The sequence below is a fragment of the Enoplosus armatus genome, chromosome 17 (genome assembly GCF_043641665.1).
Source record: "Enoplosus armatus isolate fEnoArm2 chromosome 17, fEnoArm2.hap1, whole genome shotgun sequence".
In the NCBI taxonomy this organism is placed as follows: domain Eukaryota; kingdom Metazoa; phylum Chordata; class Actinopteri; order Centrarchiformes; family Enoplosidae; genus Enoplosus; species Enoplosus armatus.
The window spans coordinates 10,853,334-10,873,260 of NC_092196.1; the positions used below are offsets into that span (position 1 = coordinate 10,853,334).

At 43.6% G+C, this 19,927-nt stretch overlaps 1 protein-coding gene across 3 annotated transcripts; it reads right to left on the bottom strand.

The window, feature by feature from the left end:
- Positions 1 to 3,570: 3,570 nt before the first annotated feature.
- tbc1d16 (TBC1 domain family, member 16) lies at positions 3,571 to 19,195 on the bottom strand. 3 transcript variants are annotated; one of them, XM_070923751.1, is made up of 13 exons: positions 19,015 to 19,195; positions 18,119 to 18,281; positions 17,778 to 17,832; positions 17,524 to 17,708; positions 11,601 to 11,795; positions 11,249 to 11,396; positions 10,970 to 11,134; positions 10,200 to 10,348; positions 7,620 to 7,754; positions 6,565 to 6,751; positions 6,101 to 6,280; positions 4,555 to 4,701; positions 3,571 to 3,864 (listed from the first exon to the last, which is right to left on the bottom strand). In XM_070923751.1, exons 1-13 carry the CDS (start codon positions 19,193 to 19,195, stop codon positions 3,571 to 3,573), a joined length of 2,184 nt encoding a protein of 727 aa, XP_070779852.1. The 3 variants fall into 3 exon arrangements, with proteins under 3 accessions (XP_070779852.1, XP_070779851.1, XP_070779850.1); XM_070923750.1 differs by having other exon boundaries at positions 17,524 to 17,832; XM_070923749.1 differs by having other exon boundaries at positions 10,970 to 11,396; positions 17,524 to 17,832.
- Between the last annotated feature and the right edge of the window lie 732 nt (positions 19,196 to 19,927).

Below are 19,927 nucleotides of genomic sequence, written 5' to 3' on the forward strand. Positions count from 1 at the left end.
GAGCACAACAGCAGTTTTTCACCAGGTTTTTGCTTGAACCCCTGTACTCTAAGAACTGTACAAGTCACAAGATTTTTTGGTGCAAACACAAGCAAGTCTGGAAAGATTATTCTGCATTATTTGAGCTATAGGTACATTCCTTTGTTTGCCTGTGCATGGTAACACTCTCTTTTTATTACTGCACCAAGCAAGCTTTTTTTAATCAGTATTTACATCTTCTCACCATCTGTTGTGGAGCCAGTGCAGGTTAGTTAGTTAGCTTTGTGCTAACACAGCAGTGGATTTCCGCTCCTGCCTCGAGTTCCTTTGGTTATTGACGTAATGGCCTCTGTAAAACCAAACAGTTTTAGGCAGTTGGAAACTTCTTCGTCCTATACAGCTCACTTCTAGTAAAACTGGTTCACAGAATAGGCAATTGTGTAATATAACAGAAGAGACACCATCGTTAAGCATGTGGTTGTTCATTTAAAGGATTTTAAAGGAAACTCCACCCTAGAATTAAATTTTTCATGTTACCAGTCTCCTTATATGAAGTCCTGCAGCTGCTTCACAATGTGTGAATTATACATTATATTGGTCTGAGATATTTGAGATATTACTGACATGGACATATTAACATTCCTGGATGCGTACAGTAAATTGACGTCTCCAAAACTTTTTGGTGACTGGAGACAAACTGTGTGGACATTACAACAGTAAAAACAGGAGTCTGTCTACAAAGTAGGGAAGGGCAAACTGATGATGAATAAATTATTTGTATTATTATTTCATTATTGGCAGCAAAAAGGGCATTGATACTACAAATACCTCCATTCATCTTTGCTTCTGCATATTTTTTTCATCATTTACAATAAAATCTATCTAATCACATACTGCTACAATTTTACTATAACTGAGTCATTCATTTTTATTTGCACTTCATTTTATTTTGTGATTTATGATAATCTATTAACATTCCATTAATTACTTTGATTATAAGCATGTTTCTATATTAATCCTGTTATCCATGTTCACTTAATAAATTACAAAACAATACACACATTGTTTAATGATGAAAAGTTCTGGTTGTTGTTGTAAATCCCAGCATTGTTTAACTTGGTATCAGATCTCAAGTCATTTATTGTCAGAAAGGCATTCATGAGTTGTACGCTTGATACATTTTGGTGTTGAGTAAAACATTTTCTAGAGCTGTTTGATGAAAGTATGACTGTGTTTTTATTAATACCAAGAATAAGAATAGGCTTTTTTTTTCTTTTCTGAGATGTGTACAGTAATACATCAGCATATCATGGAGCTTAACAGCAACATTGTACATTCAGTGACGACTAATCAAAACCCCTTTAAATAGGAGCAGTCATTAATTAGGCTTGTGACTTACAGTGCCTGTGCAGACAATGTGATATCAATGAGGATTCATAATAAAATTCATGAGTTCGTAGAGGCACACACACACACACACACACACACACACACACACACACACACACACACACACACACACACACACACACACACACACACACACACACACACACACACACACACACACACACACACACACACACACACACACACACAAATCCCATCGTGCATCTCCGACTTTGCTCATTTCAACGCAGCCACCCAATCTACCAAACTCTGTGGGCATTTCCAGCAAGCAGCTACACATGATAACTAATAGGGGGAAAGGAGCCTTGCAGATGAATGCATGTCATTTGCAGAGACTGCTTGCTGAGTGAGAGAGTGAGAGACCACAAGAGAGATGGGGGGGGGGGGGGTCTTAATGTTACACTTTAGCAGTAATTTGAAGATGTTTTCACCCCCAGGAGTGTCACTCAAAAGCTCTGAGGGAAAGAGTGGAGACCATCTTTACATCTGGGACTTGCTAATCACAGAGGCAAGATGCCGATCACTATATATCCCTGAACGAAGCCTAAATCATCCCTTTCCTCTCCATCTCCTCTGAAGAGTCCCACCCTTTCTTTCTTCTTCCCTTCTCTCCCAGGTTCTCCTCATGATGACTGCTATAATTAAAGAGACTGGTCAGAGGAGGAAGGGGGGGGTTTCCAACTCATTACCAGATGTTTAGAGGTCACTCGAGTTTATACACACGCGCACACACACACACACACACACACACACACACACACACACACACACACACACACACACACACACACACACACACACACACACACACACACACACACACACACACACACACTCACTCACGCTCACACACCGAAGAGTTTCATACTGTCGTTGAGTGAGAAGAAGCACAAAAAACCCAGATACATTCATGTGGACTGATTCTTAGTGTTGTTAGTGCGCCGTCATTCATTTTAAAAAGGTGAAAGTGGAGAGAACGCCGGAGGGAAGAAAAACAAAACAAACAACCAAACAATAACATTGTGCTGACAAATTTTTCACAACTGAAGTCTAAACACAGAAGATAAAACTTCAAGTAAAACACAAGGCCATCAATTTCTCTGTCAGGATAAAACCATGATCCATGCTTTCTTTGGCAGACAGCGCAGTCATATCCATCCGACACCTCAAACAGGAAACGCATATCTTATGACGCGTAAATGATTAAGCCCCTATTGCTCAACAGGTAAAAATGAATGTTTGTGTCTGCCTTTATCAGAAGGAAACATACATACGCCCAGCTTCCTCCTGTCTGTCGGGAAACAGAGAGAAATGTTCCTTACCACAGTCCGATGAGGAAATATGCGGAGCCCTATCTCATGTGAGTGTTTGTCATGTAAACATGTTCTTACCTCTGTTTTGGGCTCGAGTGTTTTCCAACAAACATTGTTGTGCCCTCTATAGTCAAGAATCGCTCATGCAAGGATATAATATTGCTAAATATTTGTAACTGCTGATATAAACGCAAACATTCACTTGTTGAAAATTAAATGAAACAAAAACTTTAAAAGTACCAGTAATTCGTTATAATCCTATTTGTAGGTTAACCCTTCGTCCAACCCTCGACGCCGAGGGTTTGGATTTCATGTTAAAAACGTGCTGCTCAGACTTGAGAGATATGCACATGTAATTTGAGATTCACACAAATTTTCTGCTGTGAGAACACAGGAACATTTTTTTCAAGTTCAAGTCCCGTGAATGAGTCTCCAGTTTCATTTGACCCTCGGTCAGAGTCTGCACGAATTCAGGACGGTTGCCTCAGACCTTGATGTGACCCCCTGCCCACAAAGCCCGTGGAAGTATGCCAAGCCAGCAGCAGACTCGAACCTGAAGTAGCTCCAGACCAACACAGCGCCTGGTGATTGTCAGCCTCTTGACTTCTGGCCCGTCCAGCAGCAAAACCGTCCTCATCGCAGATTCATGTGATACTGAACGTTGCAAGTCACATTCTGTTAAGGCAGTGTTCCACATCGCACCACATGAAAGGATCAAGTGACAAAAATCCTCAGTAAGTTAATGAAACTAGAAGCAGGGGCTGTGGGGGGGGGGGGCAGCAAATAGTTCAGGAGTCCAGCAGATGGATCCAAACCTTTGCCGCACTAACATGAGCCAAGACCAGCAAAGCTCCCCATAGCCTCCACCTCAGGACTGTTTACGGAAGGTGAAAATATCCCGGGTTTTGGAGGCTTTCTTGCCCTCCGGTGGAGGCGTGGGGGCGGGGTTCGGTGAGGGTGTGGATGAAGGGGAGGGTGAGGAGGGCCGCGGGGTGGAGGTGCCTCCATAGGGGCAGCTCTGTGAGTCTGGGTGTTCACCAGAACACTCCACAGTTGGGATGTAGCGGCTGTCCCACATCCCCGGGCCACACAGTTTACAAAGGTCGTGTAGGCTGCAGGGGATTCTGGGTAGGAGGCGGAACTGGTAGAGAAGGCTGCGGGCCTGGAAGAGCAGGACGAAAAAGTGGCAAGATGAACTAAAATATGATAAAGAGTGAAAGGAGCTTTGGATTGACAAACAAAGCAAGTGAATGCAAAACACTCAGCTGCAGATATCAAACACAGTGGATTAAAACATTAAAATAAATCACTACCCTGGACTCCCGGCTAAAAGATAACAAGACAATGTCAAGGTCAGCATGTCTGCGTGTCACCTAAAGCTACAATTCCGACGTGCCTGCTCCTACAACATTGGATGCAAAATCTCAGGCAATAACAAAAGGAGTTATGCCCGCTGCATGCTAACATGAACTCACTGCCTGTGGTTGCAGCAGTACTAACACAGCATCCATAAACATGAGTACGCAGGCACAGACTCGGTAGCAGGGATGCAGATCATAAATCCTCTGCATGGCATGGCAGCATCCCATTTAGCACCTCAAGGCCTCTGTGGGCAGATTATAGTGTGAGGGCTGCTGTGCTGCAGCATTGGGCCGGGCAAACACAATGCCAGTTTGAATTAAATGAAATGCAGTAGAGGCAGAAGCAGAGGAATTGTTATGATCATAAACCATTATTTATTAAGGATTAAGGGATAGCCATGTACTTTGGGTGTACAGAGGTGTAGAGTAACTAAAAGAAAAGGCTATGTGTCATAAAGGCAAGAAGACGCAGAGCATTTGCTGCTACATACCTTGCGTAGCACCAGTTCTCCATTCATGTGCATGGAGAGGTTGCTGAAGTGGAGCAACATTTGGTCAGTGGCGAGCTGCTGTTCTGTCACATCCTCCCCATAGAGAACAATGATGGCCACACACAGGAACAGGTGGAAGTAGTCCGTCTACAAAGAGAGGGAAAGAGGAGGTCAATAATCTGCAAATTATCTGTTTCCTGGGGCCTAATAGAAAGATATACACATATATATACACATATATATATATATATATATATATATATATATTTATTATAATTGCAAAATGCAATGACAACGACGTCACTGATCTCTGTATTTAGTCATGACCTTGCTGCAGGGTTCAACGTGAAGGTTACCACAGAGCAAGGAAAGACAAAGAGCAGATATGCACAAAATGCTCATTTACACTGAAATCCTGTTAAAGGAAAATGCAAATTATGAGGGTATAGTGTTTGAAAATGTAAGCTTAAAGATGGAAAGTGAATTAAGGGCTTAGTTTGAAAAAGAAAAGCAAAATAAAAATTAAAAACTTGGATGAGAAAGACTTGTAGTTTATATTTTGAGCCTATTTCAATATGTGTACATTTAAATTATCTACAAGCCTCTTTTACTGACTAAATGATTAATCACTTAATCATTGTCTCTTATATATCAATCACCATGTCTCCTTGATTTATGATCTCTGCTCTGTTCACCTCCTGTGTGGCCCAGAAGTATATATTTTACTTCTCTTTTATCATAAAACTATGACTTTTATCAAGAAAATTAGCAGAGTGTAATCCGGCTCACATCCTGATTTCAAGCCGCACCTTACGTTCAACCGTCTAAAGCGAGGTTTCACTCTGCTATCTCCTTGATCACCACCTGCAGAACATCTAGCAGGGAGTGTGAACAGATGGCATGAAGCAGACTGACTGATACTTGACTCAGCGAGGTGTTAAGCTCTGTGTCGTGGCAGTGAGCAAGTTTACTGGACCCTGATACAAGAGGGGTGGGAAAAAAGATGTTTTATTGATATAAAGGTTGGAAAGCCAATCGTATTGACTAGAAAATTTTGATTTGATAGTAAAACTGATGACAGTTCACCTACTTCAGCTTCCATCCTTCAAATGCTCTTACAATATACTGCCCTGCAAATATACTGTATGTATATACATACTGCAGGATTCCCTTAAAAATAAAGGCTGTTACTGTTCTCTTACTTTTTACAGTATACATTTGTACAGCTGTTATGCTTTTAGGAAGCAGGAAATCAAAATGTGGATTTGATGATATGTTGAACCTTTACTGAAATAATCGCTAATCCCTGTTGAATTACACCATTAAACCCCTTCAAAACCAAGCAGTAATATGACATTGTATAGGTATTTAGGAGGATTACAATAGTCTGTGGTGACAGGCTTTAAAGGAATAACATGGACTCTTTTTTATTGCAGACAATGTTAACTGTGAATTTCTCCATGAAAGGCCTCCGTGCGCTCATTTAGGCAAAGTTTTTCTTACAAACTTGTGTATGCAAAGGAGCCGTTTCGGACTTTGCCCCGACCTGGTAGTGTGCCCAGCAGGCCTCCCACATGCGCAGAGCCTCGGTGTCGGGGAACTCTCGCTTGAAGCAGAGCAGGATCCAGCGGTGGCAGAAGAGCAGCTGGAGGCCGTCCTCCCCCAGCCTGGTCAGGTGCTGGTGGAAGCGGGGCAGCATGAGACGCAGCAGCTCCCGCAGGTACATCTGCAGGCGGGTCAGAGAGGGAACACACGTCTTACAATCCCAATCAAACGTTTTCTAGTGATATCTTAATTCTCTCAGGCTGGAATTATGCTTCTCTGGGCTGCACGTAAGCAAACACACACAGGCGTCACTATGAAGCCGTTGGATCAACCTATCAGCTCATGTACAGACACAGCCCCTGCTTTTATTTGTACCTCCGCAGAAGCATAATTCCAGCTTTTGTCTACTTCTATGATATAACGTGATGTTTGCCTAACTTGAAGACACACACAGAAACATCTTACCAGCTGCCTCTCCATGTCTTCATCACGCGGGGAGCTAATGAAGATGGTGTTCTCCATGAGGCCGACAAAGCACCAGAAGGTGTCGCTTTCATCCTGGATCTCAGTGAGCAGCGGGGCCACCAGGTCAGACATGCCCTGGCAGTAGCCCATGTCTGGATTAAACACTGCATAGTTGAGCAGAATCCGCCTGAGGAGAGAACATCTTAGTGCTGTCGTAACATCTCAGCAGAAAACCGAATATCAGTCAACCCACTGAAGTGTACGGTCCCACCCAAACACTCTGAATGATCCAACATGTGTTTCAGCATTGCTGCTAATGCCCAGAAAAACATGACAAGCCCTGCTTTAGCGGTTGCTATGCCAACTCCTCTGGTAACCAGGGAGCTAATTAATGATCTTTCTTGTTTTCCCACCTTTTTTTTTTGGTGTAAGGATACCACTTTGAAGTAAACTTCCCTGGCAGTCCTCATGCATTAGTGAGGAGTGGGGACATGTTTTATTGTTATCAGTATTATTAACAGAAAGAAAAGGATGTCGTCGTTGTAGTTTTTGGGGAAGCAGATTTTGTGGTGGTTTTGTGTGTTTGGAAAATTAAAAGATAAAAATGATACGACGATGCCAGTATCACATATAGTGTCACATCAGTCCAATAGATGTGAAATAACTGAGGAAGCATGAGATAAATGCTCTGCATCTGGACATGTGCAGCGCTGGTATCACCCTGCCCCAGACGCAGCCCAAGACATAATACCAAGACAAATAGCAGGAGCCTCGATGAGACTCACTAAACTAATATGCTATTTAAATCCTCTTGCTCCTCGTTTAGAAAGCCATTAGTTCTGAGTATGCATCAAAAGTGCTCCGACGGCTTAGTCAGAGTCAATAAAGCATGAAACTCATTTGCAGCTCCCCCAGGGTTCAGAATATGAAATGAATAGGTACGCCTGTGCATTGGTCTGAGGAAGGGGGATGATAAGGATGGATTGAGAGAAGGTTGAAGGCAAAAGAGACAGAGATAGAGATTGAGAGCAGCGGGGGGGGGGGGGGGGTCTGACCTCATGATCTCCACATTGGGGTTATTCTCTCCTCTGAAGAAGTGGTTGCTGCGGTCTGTTCTCACCACGTCTTTGTCCACTGTGAACTGGACCTTTCTCCAGAACTCGCTGTGCTCCTCCGGGCTCATGGACAATCTGGAAAACACAAACACCAGGAAAAGTTAGAAACTGAATCCTGCCGCTGTGTTTTTTTTTTTTTCTTTTATCAAGACTAGTTTCCAAAGTTAAGCGGCTCAGTTATGATAGATAAAAAAAAAGACAAGAGCAAGAGAGTTTAAGAAAGTTTTTACTGCACAATCTCTGAGGAAATTAAGGTAATTAGTATAAGAAAATGAAGCATTATCAAATAATCTTTACCTCAAATGTTACTCTGGTGTAAAACACTAATGGTTAGCTGCAAATGAACTAACAAATGTGGGGGTGGGCACGCAGTGGACTGAAGGGGTATTTCACCAGTAAGCACTCCACTGAGGATAATACCACAACCATAAAACCCCCATCTATCCCTCTAAATGTTAGGGTCTATATTAACAGTGTACTCTGTGTATGGCACTAATGTAGTCAAGTCCTAACAAGCAGAGGGGATTTAATTAACACTGTTTGTTTTCCATGCGACCCCACCAGGAATAACGAGCGCACACCTGATGCAACGCCACGCAACTGTTTAGTTTCAGTGCTGTGTGTTTGTGTCGCTGGACCCTCCCAAGCCACCTTTCTGTCTCTCTCTCTCTCTCTCTCTCTCTGGAGTTTAGTGCATGTTTTCATCACCGGGCTGGTATGGTTACGCAAAAATATAGCTGTGTTTCCACAGGAACATCCTCATTTGAACTAATAGTTTATGTTTATTCTTAAAGTGTATAGCGTGGACCAATGCCACATACCACAGCATTTACAGACTAAGCTAGTTTGCAATGTCCAACCATAGAGGGGCCTTCAAAATGCACATAAGGGCACAAAGAACAAACAAAGATACAATAAGATTAACATGAAACTCACTAACAAACCAGCAGATCATTTATGTGACTGATCCCTCTTTCAGCTGGACTTTGAAATGATTCTGTTCATGGTCCCATCCAGGCCGAGTCAGGAATCACATTTAACTACTTTCTAGCTCAATAATACAAGATGAACTAAACCTGAAACAATTGTGCGATTAGTCGATCGACAGAAAGTTAATCAGCAAGTATTTTTGTCATCAAAAACTCCAAACATTCCCTCAAATGTGAGGAGACAAAGTTTTGCTGTTTTGTGAACTCAATATCTTTGGATTTTGGACTGTTGGCCCTTGAAAGACGCCACCTTGGACTTTGTGAGGGACGTTTTTTTCTAATAATGAAAACAATCGCTAGTCGCTGTGAACATATGTGAAGGTGCATTTATGAACAAAGTGAACGTTACTGATAGAGAGAGGCGAACTTCCTCTTCCACAAATCTGAACCAATAATAGAGCTCTTTTGAATTTTAGTCACAGGGGTAAACAAAAATGAAATACAAGCACTTCCTCTTGAAACCAGCCAGAGAAGACATGTTCTTATATTAAGCATGCAGCGTGTTACATGACACATTCAAAATGTGTTGCCAACAAAAACTTGACTTTCAACAAACTCTAAATATAATCAGCAGTGTTTATAGTGCTTTTTGTGATCGTATTTATCATGGTAAAACATGAAAACCAGTAAATAAACTAAAGAAAATAAAGGCTGCCCTTCAGTGACTTTTTCCACAGACAACATCCTACATTTTCGCTGTTTTCCTGTTGACCTACATCTGCAGTAATCCAGTCTTTGCTTAGTCAAATGTCTATTTACTTGTTACAGCTGCGTTGCTTCCATTTGCAGCTGCTCAGTTATCCCGGCTAAGGGAAGGACACATGGTTAGGAGAGAAGGAGCAAAAACCGCAGACATGTCTCCTTGCTCCTAATGATCAACTAGTGGCCCTGGAGGCTGCGCTAGTCAAATGGTCTTTAAAGGAATCCACATCAGAGTCAGAACAAGGGCTCTAATTACCTGCCTTAGATAAGACCTGCTGATGCACTCGAAATGTTAATAGGCCATACAGATGAAACCTGTCCAATTATCATCTTCATTATAGACAGAGAGGCACAACGTGTGAAAATACGTGCACACTCAACCTTTTGGTTGTCGGGTGAAGACAAATAAAGACTCAGGGATGTGCTTATGTGCTTGTGTGTATTTGTGTGTTTTTTGTTCCCTCTGACGAGAGAGTATTATCTGATAAGCACTGACATGTTTTTTCCCCAGAGACCTTTTACTTCACACCCGGCACCTCCCCTTAACACTTCCCCGACTGTGCCTATTGATTGCTCAGCGCCTGCAATGAGAAGCGACAACAGACTCACATATGGTTTAATGTTTGACTGACTGAGCGTTTGGCCGCCGATACTGCAGCCATGTGACAGTTTATGTGTGCAGACTTTTTTTTTTAAATGAATGAATTTCCATAACATCAAATAAACCTTTCAATAACTTCTCGTGGCACAGATGTTATCAGCAGCCAGGAAATCTCCTCATATTTGTAACAAACACACATGAATCTATTTCCTTCTCCCGGTTCCCCACCTCCTCTGCTGGATGTCATGATAGTGGGTGCGTTTTTCCAGCCTCCAGGCCTCCCTCTCCTGGGAGCTGGAGTCATAGCTGTAGTAGTGCAGCAGAAAGGGCCACACCTCGCCGCGAATGGATGGGTCGATACCACCGAAGAAGATGGCCTGGCGGAGAGTGAACAAACAGTGAGCGCAGAAAGGGCAAACAGGGGGCGCGCAGCGAGGGATCACTTCTAATGGATAACTGTGAGAATATATCAGACTGTATGCAAACAAGATATGCAGGCAGTGGTGCAGATAACACAGCCTACATTCAACTATCATCTCACTGAATTACAGTAGATGTATTCTTTCGTGAGTGTTGCAAAATGTTGCAAAACCGAAACTCATAAAAAAAAAAAAAACACCATAATGTGCATGTCCATCGAAAACAGAGCTCTTTTGTTCCTGCGATTGCGTGTTTACTGAGGAAGTGTCTTGGTCACAGTCTAACTGCCACTGAGTCATTTCAGTAAGATGGTAAGCCCTCAACTGAGTCAAACCCAGACAACTCAAATGACTCACAGGGGGACACTGGCCAAGACCAACCCTCTCATTATTTACAGGCTGGGGGTGCTGATTCAAACTGAAAGTTAAACTCTGTGGAGACGCTTTCGAAATGACTTTCAGTACGTGTGATTCAGAAAGGAAAATGTGAAGTTTGACTGTATGGACAGCAGCAGGTGAGACTGACGTGTAGACTTAGTTATCCCACAGGATTGTAAAAACATGCCCACACGCACACACCTTGCGTAGCTTATACTCCTCCTCCACCTGCCCATTGTGGTTGAGGTGACGTAGCCAGGTGGTGACATCCAGCCGCCGATAAAGCCTCTCCTCTGGGTGGGTCTCAGCCGATGGCAGGGTGGGCCTCTGGATGGAAAACTGCATGCAGGATTTCTCATCCGACACCTGACGGCGAGAGAGTAAAAATGTGAATAGAAAACTCAGAACGAAAGGCCGAAGAATTCCTCCGTTTCTCAATAAAACTAGATGCCAAAGCAGGATTTTGGACTGTAACCCGACCTGGTCTTTAAGCTGAGTTTCCCTGCAGCACTTCCACTGTTGGAAGACCTCAGCCAGCTTGTCCAGGCCAGCGTGATGGAAGTGGAGGATCTTATATTGGCTCTCTCTGCTGGCTATCACCAGCTGGCCACTGGTACACGCCTCGTCACTGCAACAGCACGATAAAGAATGATAAAGACAAGAAATTAAGATTCAAAAAAACACTTTCCCGTAAGACATTTGAAGGAATGTGTTCTAACAAATGTTACACTAATTATAATAAAACAAACTGACACCGTGCTGAAACCTACAACACAGGGCGAGACATTGCACAGTAGCGTGACAGGGTGACCCCTCATGACTCCCAGCTGACCTGAAGAAGAGTCTCAGCGACCTCATGTGACCCAGGTCCACCCTGAAAACGCCACACAGCTGCTCCAGAGCCAGCACCTTCTGCTGCTCCTCCCACCGCACGCCCTGCGACTGGCCGCTGCTCTCTGAGGGGGCGTGGCTGTCCAGGCTGGAGGCGGAGCTTGCGGAGAAGGTCATGGACTCCTCGCACAGTTCCCTGGCAAAAATGAATGAATTTCAGAAGTACGTTTTTGGAGCTTGATTGTGCTAAAGGGAACTGAGTCATGTTTTCCATGAAATTAAAAGGAATGAGACTTCATGGTTTCTGCACAAAAACCTCTCCTTTCTTGTGCCTCACATTCAGATCCAGAGCGTTTCTTCTATGTGGAACATTAATAATAAATACCATGTAGACGTTGGCCAGCGGTGTTTAGCCCAGCGATAACTGTGCAGACATACCGGCTTATCCAGAGCTCAGTTCTGCCCTGTTGTTTTGTGTCTCAATACGGTTCAGCACAAAAAGGCTGAGAATGGGAGGAATGCATGGAGGCTTCTGAGGACACACACAGACACACACACACACACACACACACACACACACATATGGAAATCTGTACACACACAAATCACACTGCCTGCCATCCAATTTCCCCTGTCATTCCCCCCATGGCCAGCATGTTGTTCCCGGCACTGAAACCTGAGCCGAGGGTTCCTCTGCTGCGGGAGGAGACACACTACACATATATCTACAGAGAACACACACACACACACACACACACACAAACACACACACACGACAACTCAGAAAACGGACAAAATGTGACCAACACAAATACGCATCCTGCATCACACACACACAAGTTCCTCAGTTCTAACAATCACTGGCTGGCATGCTCAATGTCTTCCTCTCTCACTCACACACACACACACACACACACACACACACACACACACACACACACACACACACACACACACACACACACACACACACACACACACACACACACACACACACACACACGAAGCGAATGGACCATAGCTAATGACCATAATGCACTCTCAAACACGTCTCGAGACATGCTAATGCTGAGAAACAGGCCGACACAGAAATGCGTTTAAACCCACTGACATTTGAGAAGTCCACGTCTAAGCGAAGTTATTTGCTTACTACTAACTATCAAATGCATTTATTATCTATTTAGAAAATTACAACCAGAAGTCATTGAAAATGTTATTTATATCTCTAATATAAAAAAAATAAATCCTACAAGAGCTGTTTCTCCCTCTTCTTTCAATGAATGTGTGAATTTAAAAAGGATCCTTTTGTAAAAAATTACACATCTTTTCACCCAGAAAACTATTTTCTATTTACAACAATTTCACAGGTGAACACGAGGGGCATGTTGGTAAAGACAAGGGAGGCCGGCCAAGTCTAATCCATTACACCCTGAATCAATCATGTCTGGCTAATCATTTCCCCGTTAGCAGATGGGAAAATAACAAGGCTGATCAATCCAAGCTGCACAGTTTCCTCTGCTATCTAGTGATTTACTGCTCTCTGTCTCATGTATCACACCGCAAACCAGACTGTGGAATATAAGGAGACTGGGAGAGAGGCGCGCGGAGTTAAGCAATCTGAAATATGGAGGAGGCCTTTTAAAAAAGGACTACTGTACACCAATGACTGTCAAGCTCGGGGTGTTAACAAGGCCTGCGAGCCCATTTACAGCAGACATTCCTTCATTCTTCTTGCATGCTTTAAGTACATGTGCAAAAACGTTTTTGCATATTTCTCCGCATGGAAACAAAAGTGCAAAAACCATGGAAAAGGCGGTGAGAGAGCACACGATTCTTGGCATTATAGCATTGATGGTCCGCTGTGCTCTATCCAAGCGGAAACTCAAGGAGTGATTAACGTCTGTCAGTGTCAACAGCCTGATCATGTACTGTAGGCGGCGGCCAAGAAACAAACTGTACCGAGAGTACATTATGTAAACAAGCTGTTTTGATGGAGTCAGGCTGCTGTAAACGGCAGGTCCCACCAGGCCAGGGTGAGATCAAACTGCCCCGAGGCCCTTCATAACACCTCTCTGTCACGTACATGAGGCTTTACACAGGGGGGAAGGTGCTGCCAGGTCACCCTGAGAACCAGGACCGAGTGCTACAGGTCTCCAGGGACTCCCAGGCACTTCAGCTAATCCCTGGAGGGAACAGAGGGGCGAGGGAGGGCGAGGGTGAAGGGGGTGGTGTGGGCTCTGCAGGCACACACTGGGAAGTGGTCAGTACAGTTTGGAGAAAGGTAAAGAAGCATCATGTTTTTTATTAATCACATAAAGTCTGATTCTTTTCCAGGACTTTCTACATACTAGGCCTCCTCTAGAAAGGGGGTCGCAAGATACATGTGAGGGGTCCTGATATTATTACAGTGCCTGTAAAAAGCATGTTTTATCATTTTACAATATTGATACCAGATATCTACAATCAATTAGAGGTGAGGGTGAATTCTACAAACATGTATTTTTATATTTGTAATTCATTTAAAATCACTTTGTAGAGTTTTCACTTTGACATAAAAAAAAGTAGTTTTCTGTTGATCTGTATAAAAAAAAGCCACATTTAATCTTCTTTGATTCAATGTTGTAAAACAATAAAACATGAAAAAGAGGAGGTTTGGCACAATAACAGGATAGGAAAGCAGAAAAAAGAAATGTGTTTCTGCTCCATAAAGTTATTTTTAATGATTTCTTTTGTTAGTTTTACCTCTTTGGGACTCAAAACATTTTTAAAATACAGCAAGAAAAAAGAAACTGTGGTTACAAGGGGTAAACATACAGTACAAATTGCTTTGTTTCAAGGCGCCACAAGCCAAAACCATTGGAAACCATTTATCTGAGATATAATCACATGTTAAAATTCTGCAAGTCAAGCCTCAAGAAGGCAGTACGCACCGACAGTGGTTTCATAAACTACTCTTAAACTTGAAAGAAACTTGTTAAGAAGCTAAGAAGCAGAGATTGCTGTGGATTTCTCTTTCTCGCTCTCTCTCTCCCACCACTCTCCCCTTTCTCCCCCTCTTTTTCACCCGCTCTCGCTCTCCCATATGCGGCTCTTTCTCTTTGAATGATTCCAAGTGACATGTTTCCAGTTCCTGGCCCCTTAACAGTGTCAATTAAAGCAAGAGAGAGAGAAAGAGAGATTGAGTGGGTTCCAGGGTTTTGGCTGCTGCTCTGCTTTCTTCAGTCCTCTAATCCGGAGAGCTGACATTCAGCCCAGCACAACAACCCCGGGAGCACTGGGAATCAAAGGGCTTCACACAGACTTTAGTAAGGGAGGGGGGGGGGAGATATGTGAGAGGTGGGAAACAATATTGGGAAAAACAGAGAGAGTGAGCAAGAGGAAAAGATGCAAAATAAAGAGTGGAAGGAATGGACGGATAGGAGGGGAATCCAAGAGAAGAGGGGAAAAACAGGCAAAGGAGAGGACGGAGGCGAGTGCCAGAGAGCTGAAGAGAGACACTAGCAGCGAGTGAGGCACAGAGGAACCGAGGAAGAGAAGGACAGAGTAAAGGTTAGACGCTGTGAAGCTGAGAGCGCTGCCAAGTCACACACTGACTGCACTTACAGCAAGCTGGGGTCTGAGAGTGGTTAAAAAGGCTTAAACACACACACACACACACACACACACACACACACACACACACACACACACACACACACACTGACTCACTCTCTCACTCTCCTTGACACACACTGACATTCTGGGCAACATGTCAGGCCAAATAGCTGCGTGAGGAAACGACCACGGAGGGAATCATAAAGTCAAAACGGCCGTGAGGTCCGAACAGCAACACAATCGCTGTCCAGATGGCTCGCTTGATTAGAGAACTGTCTCTGGAAGCTCTGAGGTTTCGGGTTTGTGGGATTTGGGGACTTATTTTGGGGCCATCTGTGACATTATTAAAACATTTATATTGAGAGCTGCTTTTAAGTAAAGGGTCCCATCTTGAACTCTGATAACGTTTCATGCCTCTTACTGGAGTCATCTACCTGCTTTCACTCCACCATGTGGCCTCAGAGTGTAAACTATCCCTGATGCAATCAATTCTTTTCTTTTTGGCTCCACCTTGTGGCAGGTTAGAGTAACTGAAAACGCACCAATGAATGTAGTAACTCGCAACAAATAACCAACTGGGTTATCGTGCTACAATAAACATCACTGCTCATCATTTGAAGTTTCTCAGATAAAAACTGCTGACATTTTCTGTCTGAAAGCTTGGAAGCACTTAAACGTGTCTTTGTAGTATTTGAGTACATTTGTAATGTAACTGTAGGAACACACAAACCTTACATTATTTTACAGCACACTCAGAGGATTTAAATTTCTTCCATAATCCCTAAATCTGTTTGCCAAAAAATAACCCAAAATAACATTTTCTCTCATCTGGTCTGTAAAATACTTCTCACAAGTCATAACATCAGTCAGAGCACTTACACTGTACATCTTTACACTGAGGCCATGTCCGCTGGGTATTTGGGTTCTTTAAGCAACCTGAGGGGAGTTTCCGTAAGTATTTTTGTAGGCTGATTTCATGTATTTCACCCAATATATTTAAATTTGACTGCCTTTAGGCCAACAAAAGCAACTGTGCAGTTGTTATCAATACATATAATGCCACTTTAGAATCTTACTGAATGTCACCTAAGTTTTTTTTTTTTCCTGTATAGAAAGTGAGTTTACTTATAATTTGACAGTTCTCTGACTTTTCAATACTGATTTGAAAAGAGAACCCCAGGAGGCCCTCAAAAAGCAAATACACAACTGCATAATTTTATCTTTTTTCATGTAGAAATAAGTTTTTATGTATGTTTAGTTACATTTTATTTAACCCCATGTAGGTCCCCATACAGGCCTGGAGATTCACTTGAAGAAAATAACTGCAATTCAAACTTCAGTCGGCTCTTGAACATAAAATATTAAAAATCCAATCCTGATTGCAGATCACATTTGTCCTTATAACTTCTCAGACTTTTGTCAGAATATAACTCATTTGCACAACTGCTTTTGCAAATGTGATTCAATTCCTTTGAAGTCCACCTCCATTTGTCAGGCTGCTGTTGTAATTGTCCACCATCACAATTAAGAAAGCAGCCACAAAATGAGGCCTTCTTAAGTTGAACAGCTATCAGCAGCATGTGTCAGCTTTAACAAAAGGTCTGACAATGACTGTTTATTTCTTTTAGAGACAATCACAAACATTAAACGATGTGGAAGAAATGCTTTCATATTTGACAGAACAGGGTCTGCTCTTGAGGGAGCTCCTCACTGAATCTAAATGACAGCAACACATTCGGAGACCCCAAAGGGCTATACAGACCAGAACCCAGCAGAGATATCACTGGGATATTAAATACACATAACTCACAAGGCAAGAAGACGCCGTCACAAAGTACAGGACTGGAACAGCTGACAGAACGCCTTCAGAGATCCACCAGAACTAATGCAGTACTTCAACGCATTTCCAAGGCAACATAAAGCAACTTAAAGAGGTACACTGACAGATAGTTGTTGGCTGAATTGCCGGTACATCACTCACAAATAATGAAGAAATGATGAGATGCTGTCAAAGGAATTATAATACGAGAAAGGATGGGAAAACTGCACTGGCAAAGAGGAGTAGTGGCCACAAAAGTAAACTCTCACAGACACTGACTGCAGGATGTTTGCTAAACAACAACACAAACTACAAGTTAAAAAATTATATCAAACATCCCAATATGTGGGACAGCCGTGGAGTTTTGAGAGAGTTGGACCATTAAAATAGTCATGATTTTTTGGTGACTTTTTTTCCCACCGCTGAATGACAAAACAAAGACAAAACTTGCTGCACAACTCTGCTGTGTAAAAAATGACAACATAGATCATGATCGTTTCAATCCTCTCACCTGCTTTCACTGTCCAGGAAGACCGAGCCGCTGCTTTCACAGAGGGCCTCGCTGACGGGGGACAGGCAGAAGGGGGAGGAGAAAGTGTCCGAGTCTGAACCCATGGTACTGTCCCGACTCACTTCGTCTGACAGCTCGCAGGAGCCCTCGTCGCCCTCCTCCCCCGCCGAGGGCAGCGGCTGCTGGTGTGAGGCGGGATCTGCTCCCGCATCTACCACCAGGCTGTGGCTCTCTGCGGAGGTGCTGCTGGTAATGTTCCTCTCATCATCCTCATCTTCCTCCGGAGCTGCTGGGTGACGGGAGTGGGGTCTGGAGGGGACGGTTGGTTTAAAACACCATAAGTATCATGTGTAATACTTATATAGGGCTGTGGACTTAAAGTTTGACTGCTAGTATGTCATGGGAAACCACTTATTTCTACTGTATGTTTATGTAAAGTATGACTGTAATATTTAATGTACATACATTACAAAAAAATGGTTTGTACTGAAGAGCCACAGAAACTAAGGGAGTCACCAGCATATCCTAATCGTCTGCAAGTAAAGACATTTTAAACACCTTCATGGACACACATTTTAAGAAATAACTTTCCTACCGTCGGCCTCGGCGGCGTGCATTCCTGCGTACAGGGGAGCTCTCCGGCGTGATGTAGCGCAGCGCCTCCTCGTCCTGCCTCTGGATGCGGGAGTTGGGCACCCAGGTCAGAATCAGGGTGGTGCCCAGGCTCTCATCCTTCTCCGTGTGCACGCACAGGTAGCCTGCAGGGGGCAACATAAACCACGGTCCAGTTGGGAATGATTGTGTTGAGAAAAATCAGGTAACATAAGAGGAAATGACAAGTGCCAGGCAGCTGCAACCCAAAGACAAACAGAGATAAACACACAAAGGGATGACGACATAGAGGGAAACCTTGCAACACACAAAATGGAGGATCACAGGAGATACGAGATGGAGCAATGAAGGGAAATGCTGTTAGTGTTCATACCAGGGTGAGATAAAAATGTCAACCAGCAACATAGGCTCACATTTTTAAAACCACTAGAATCACACATCCTTCACATGCATAAATAAAGCATGTAGACCAAGGTAAAACAATTTCACTGTGTGTTACAGCAGTCTTAGTAAAAGGAGGAATGTTGTGTGTTTACAGTCAGACAGTAGCAAAAGTGAGAGTGCTATAAAAGCCTGAATGATGCTGACAGCAAGACATCTGGCCGACAGCTGTAAATCTGTTTTAGACTCCTTTTAATTTTCACGTTTGGAAAGCTGGACTTCTGTATATAACTGTGTATTTGTTATTCTTTATATTAAAAAGAGTGTCCGTGGGTGGGACACTGGTGAGGGATTGTGTCCTTGTCACAGTACATCCAACAATTTCTCACCTTCTTGTCTCATTAACAACTAAGCTGAAAGGACAGCTGGCCTGAATCTCCATTCACACCACAAAGAAATACCGCAGGAAAGACACTTCCAACATCCATGCAGCCTAACCTGGGTGGTGCTCTGCCAGGCCCGGCAGGGGCTCCGCGGGGTGCACACAAACATTGTTTTTGGAGAAGATGATTTCGCCATCCAGGCCCGAGCGCAAGGACGAGCCCCCCACCCCAGGGTTGAAGGTCAGGAGGTCGGAGGCCTTGGAGGAGGCACGCCGCAGGAGCCGACCCAGAGACATCTCCTCAGGCACCGGGACACTGGGCCCATCCTCTGAATATTTGGGAGGCAGAAAGAGGAGTTTTAGGCAGAGGAGGGGAGGTCAGTCTATGTTAAAGAGCAGGAAAAGACAAGGGCGGAGGACATAAGAGGAAACATGACAGGTAAATATCGTAAAGGCAGTGTGATACAGCTTGGCACTATAGGACTACACAGATCCTCACCTACACTTCACCTCCTCCGTCACATGTGGGCCTGTATTTACTGCAGTGTCCTTACTGCAGCGCTCAACCCCACAATCCCCTCTCCCCTCTCTACTTGTTCAGCATTTCCCTGTGCCACATTTTCTTCGCCTACTAACGCAAACACACGCGCAGGATCTGCGGATACTGTACTAGTGTGTAACTAAACGTGTCCCACCTTCTGTAAACACACACACACACACACACACAAAGACATGTGCAAACACACTTCCACTCCATCCGTGTGAAATGCCAAGCAGTTATCAGTAGCCAACAGATGTCATCAACATCGGCGCTGAACTGGGATCAGCATGTCACACCACCAGTGTTTACTTGTCTGCTTCAGAGAGAACGTCTCGTGTGATGAGACGAACTTCAAGTCAAGCAAAAAGTAACACGGCTCCTTTGATGTTGCAGCGTAGTGTGCTGTTGAGGGCATTCTTCTTTGAAAAGGCTCGGAGGCAATCTTACTTTTCAGGCACAAAGAACGCTAAAAGCAAAGTCGAACTCTT

Bases quoted from the DNA above. Each gene is read 5' to 3' on its own strand.
- tbc1d16 (XM_070923749.1), bottom strand. From the start codon at position 19,195: ATGTCTCTGGGTCGGCTCCTGCGGCGTGCCTCCTCCAAGGCCTCCGAC. The intron at 11,796-17,523 runs GTGAGAGGATTG...CATTTTTGCCAG, and splicing joins TTCCTGGACAGTGAAAGCAG to GGAACTGTGCGAGGAGTCCA. The intron at 3,865-4,554 runs GTATGTAGCAGC...CTGCTCTTCCAG, and splicing joins GAGAACTGGTGCTACGCAAG to GCCCGCAGCCTTCTCTACCA.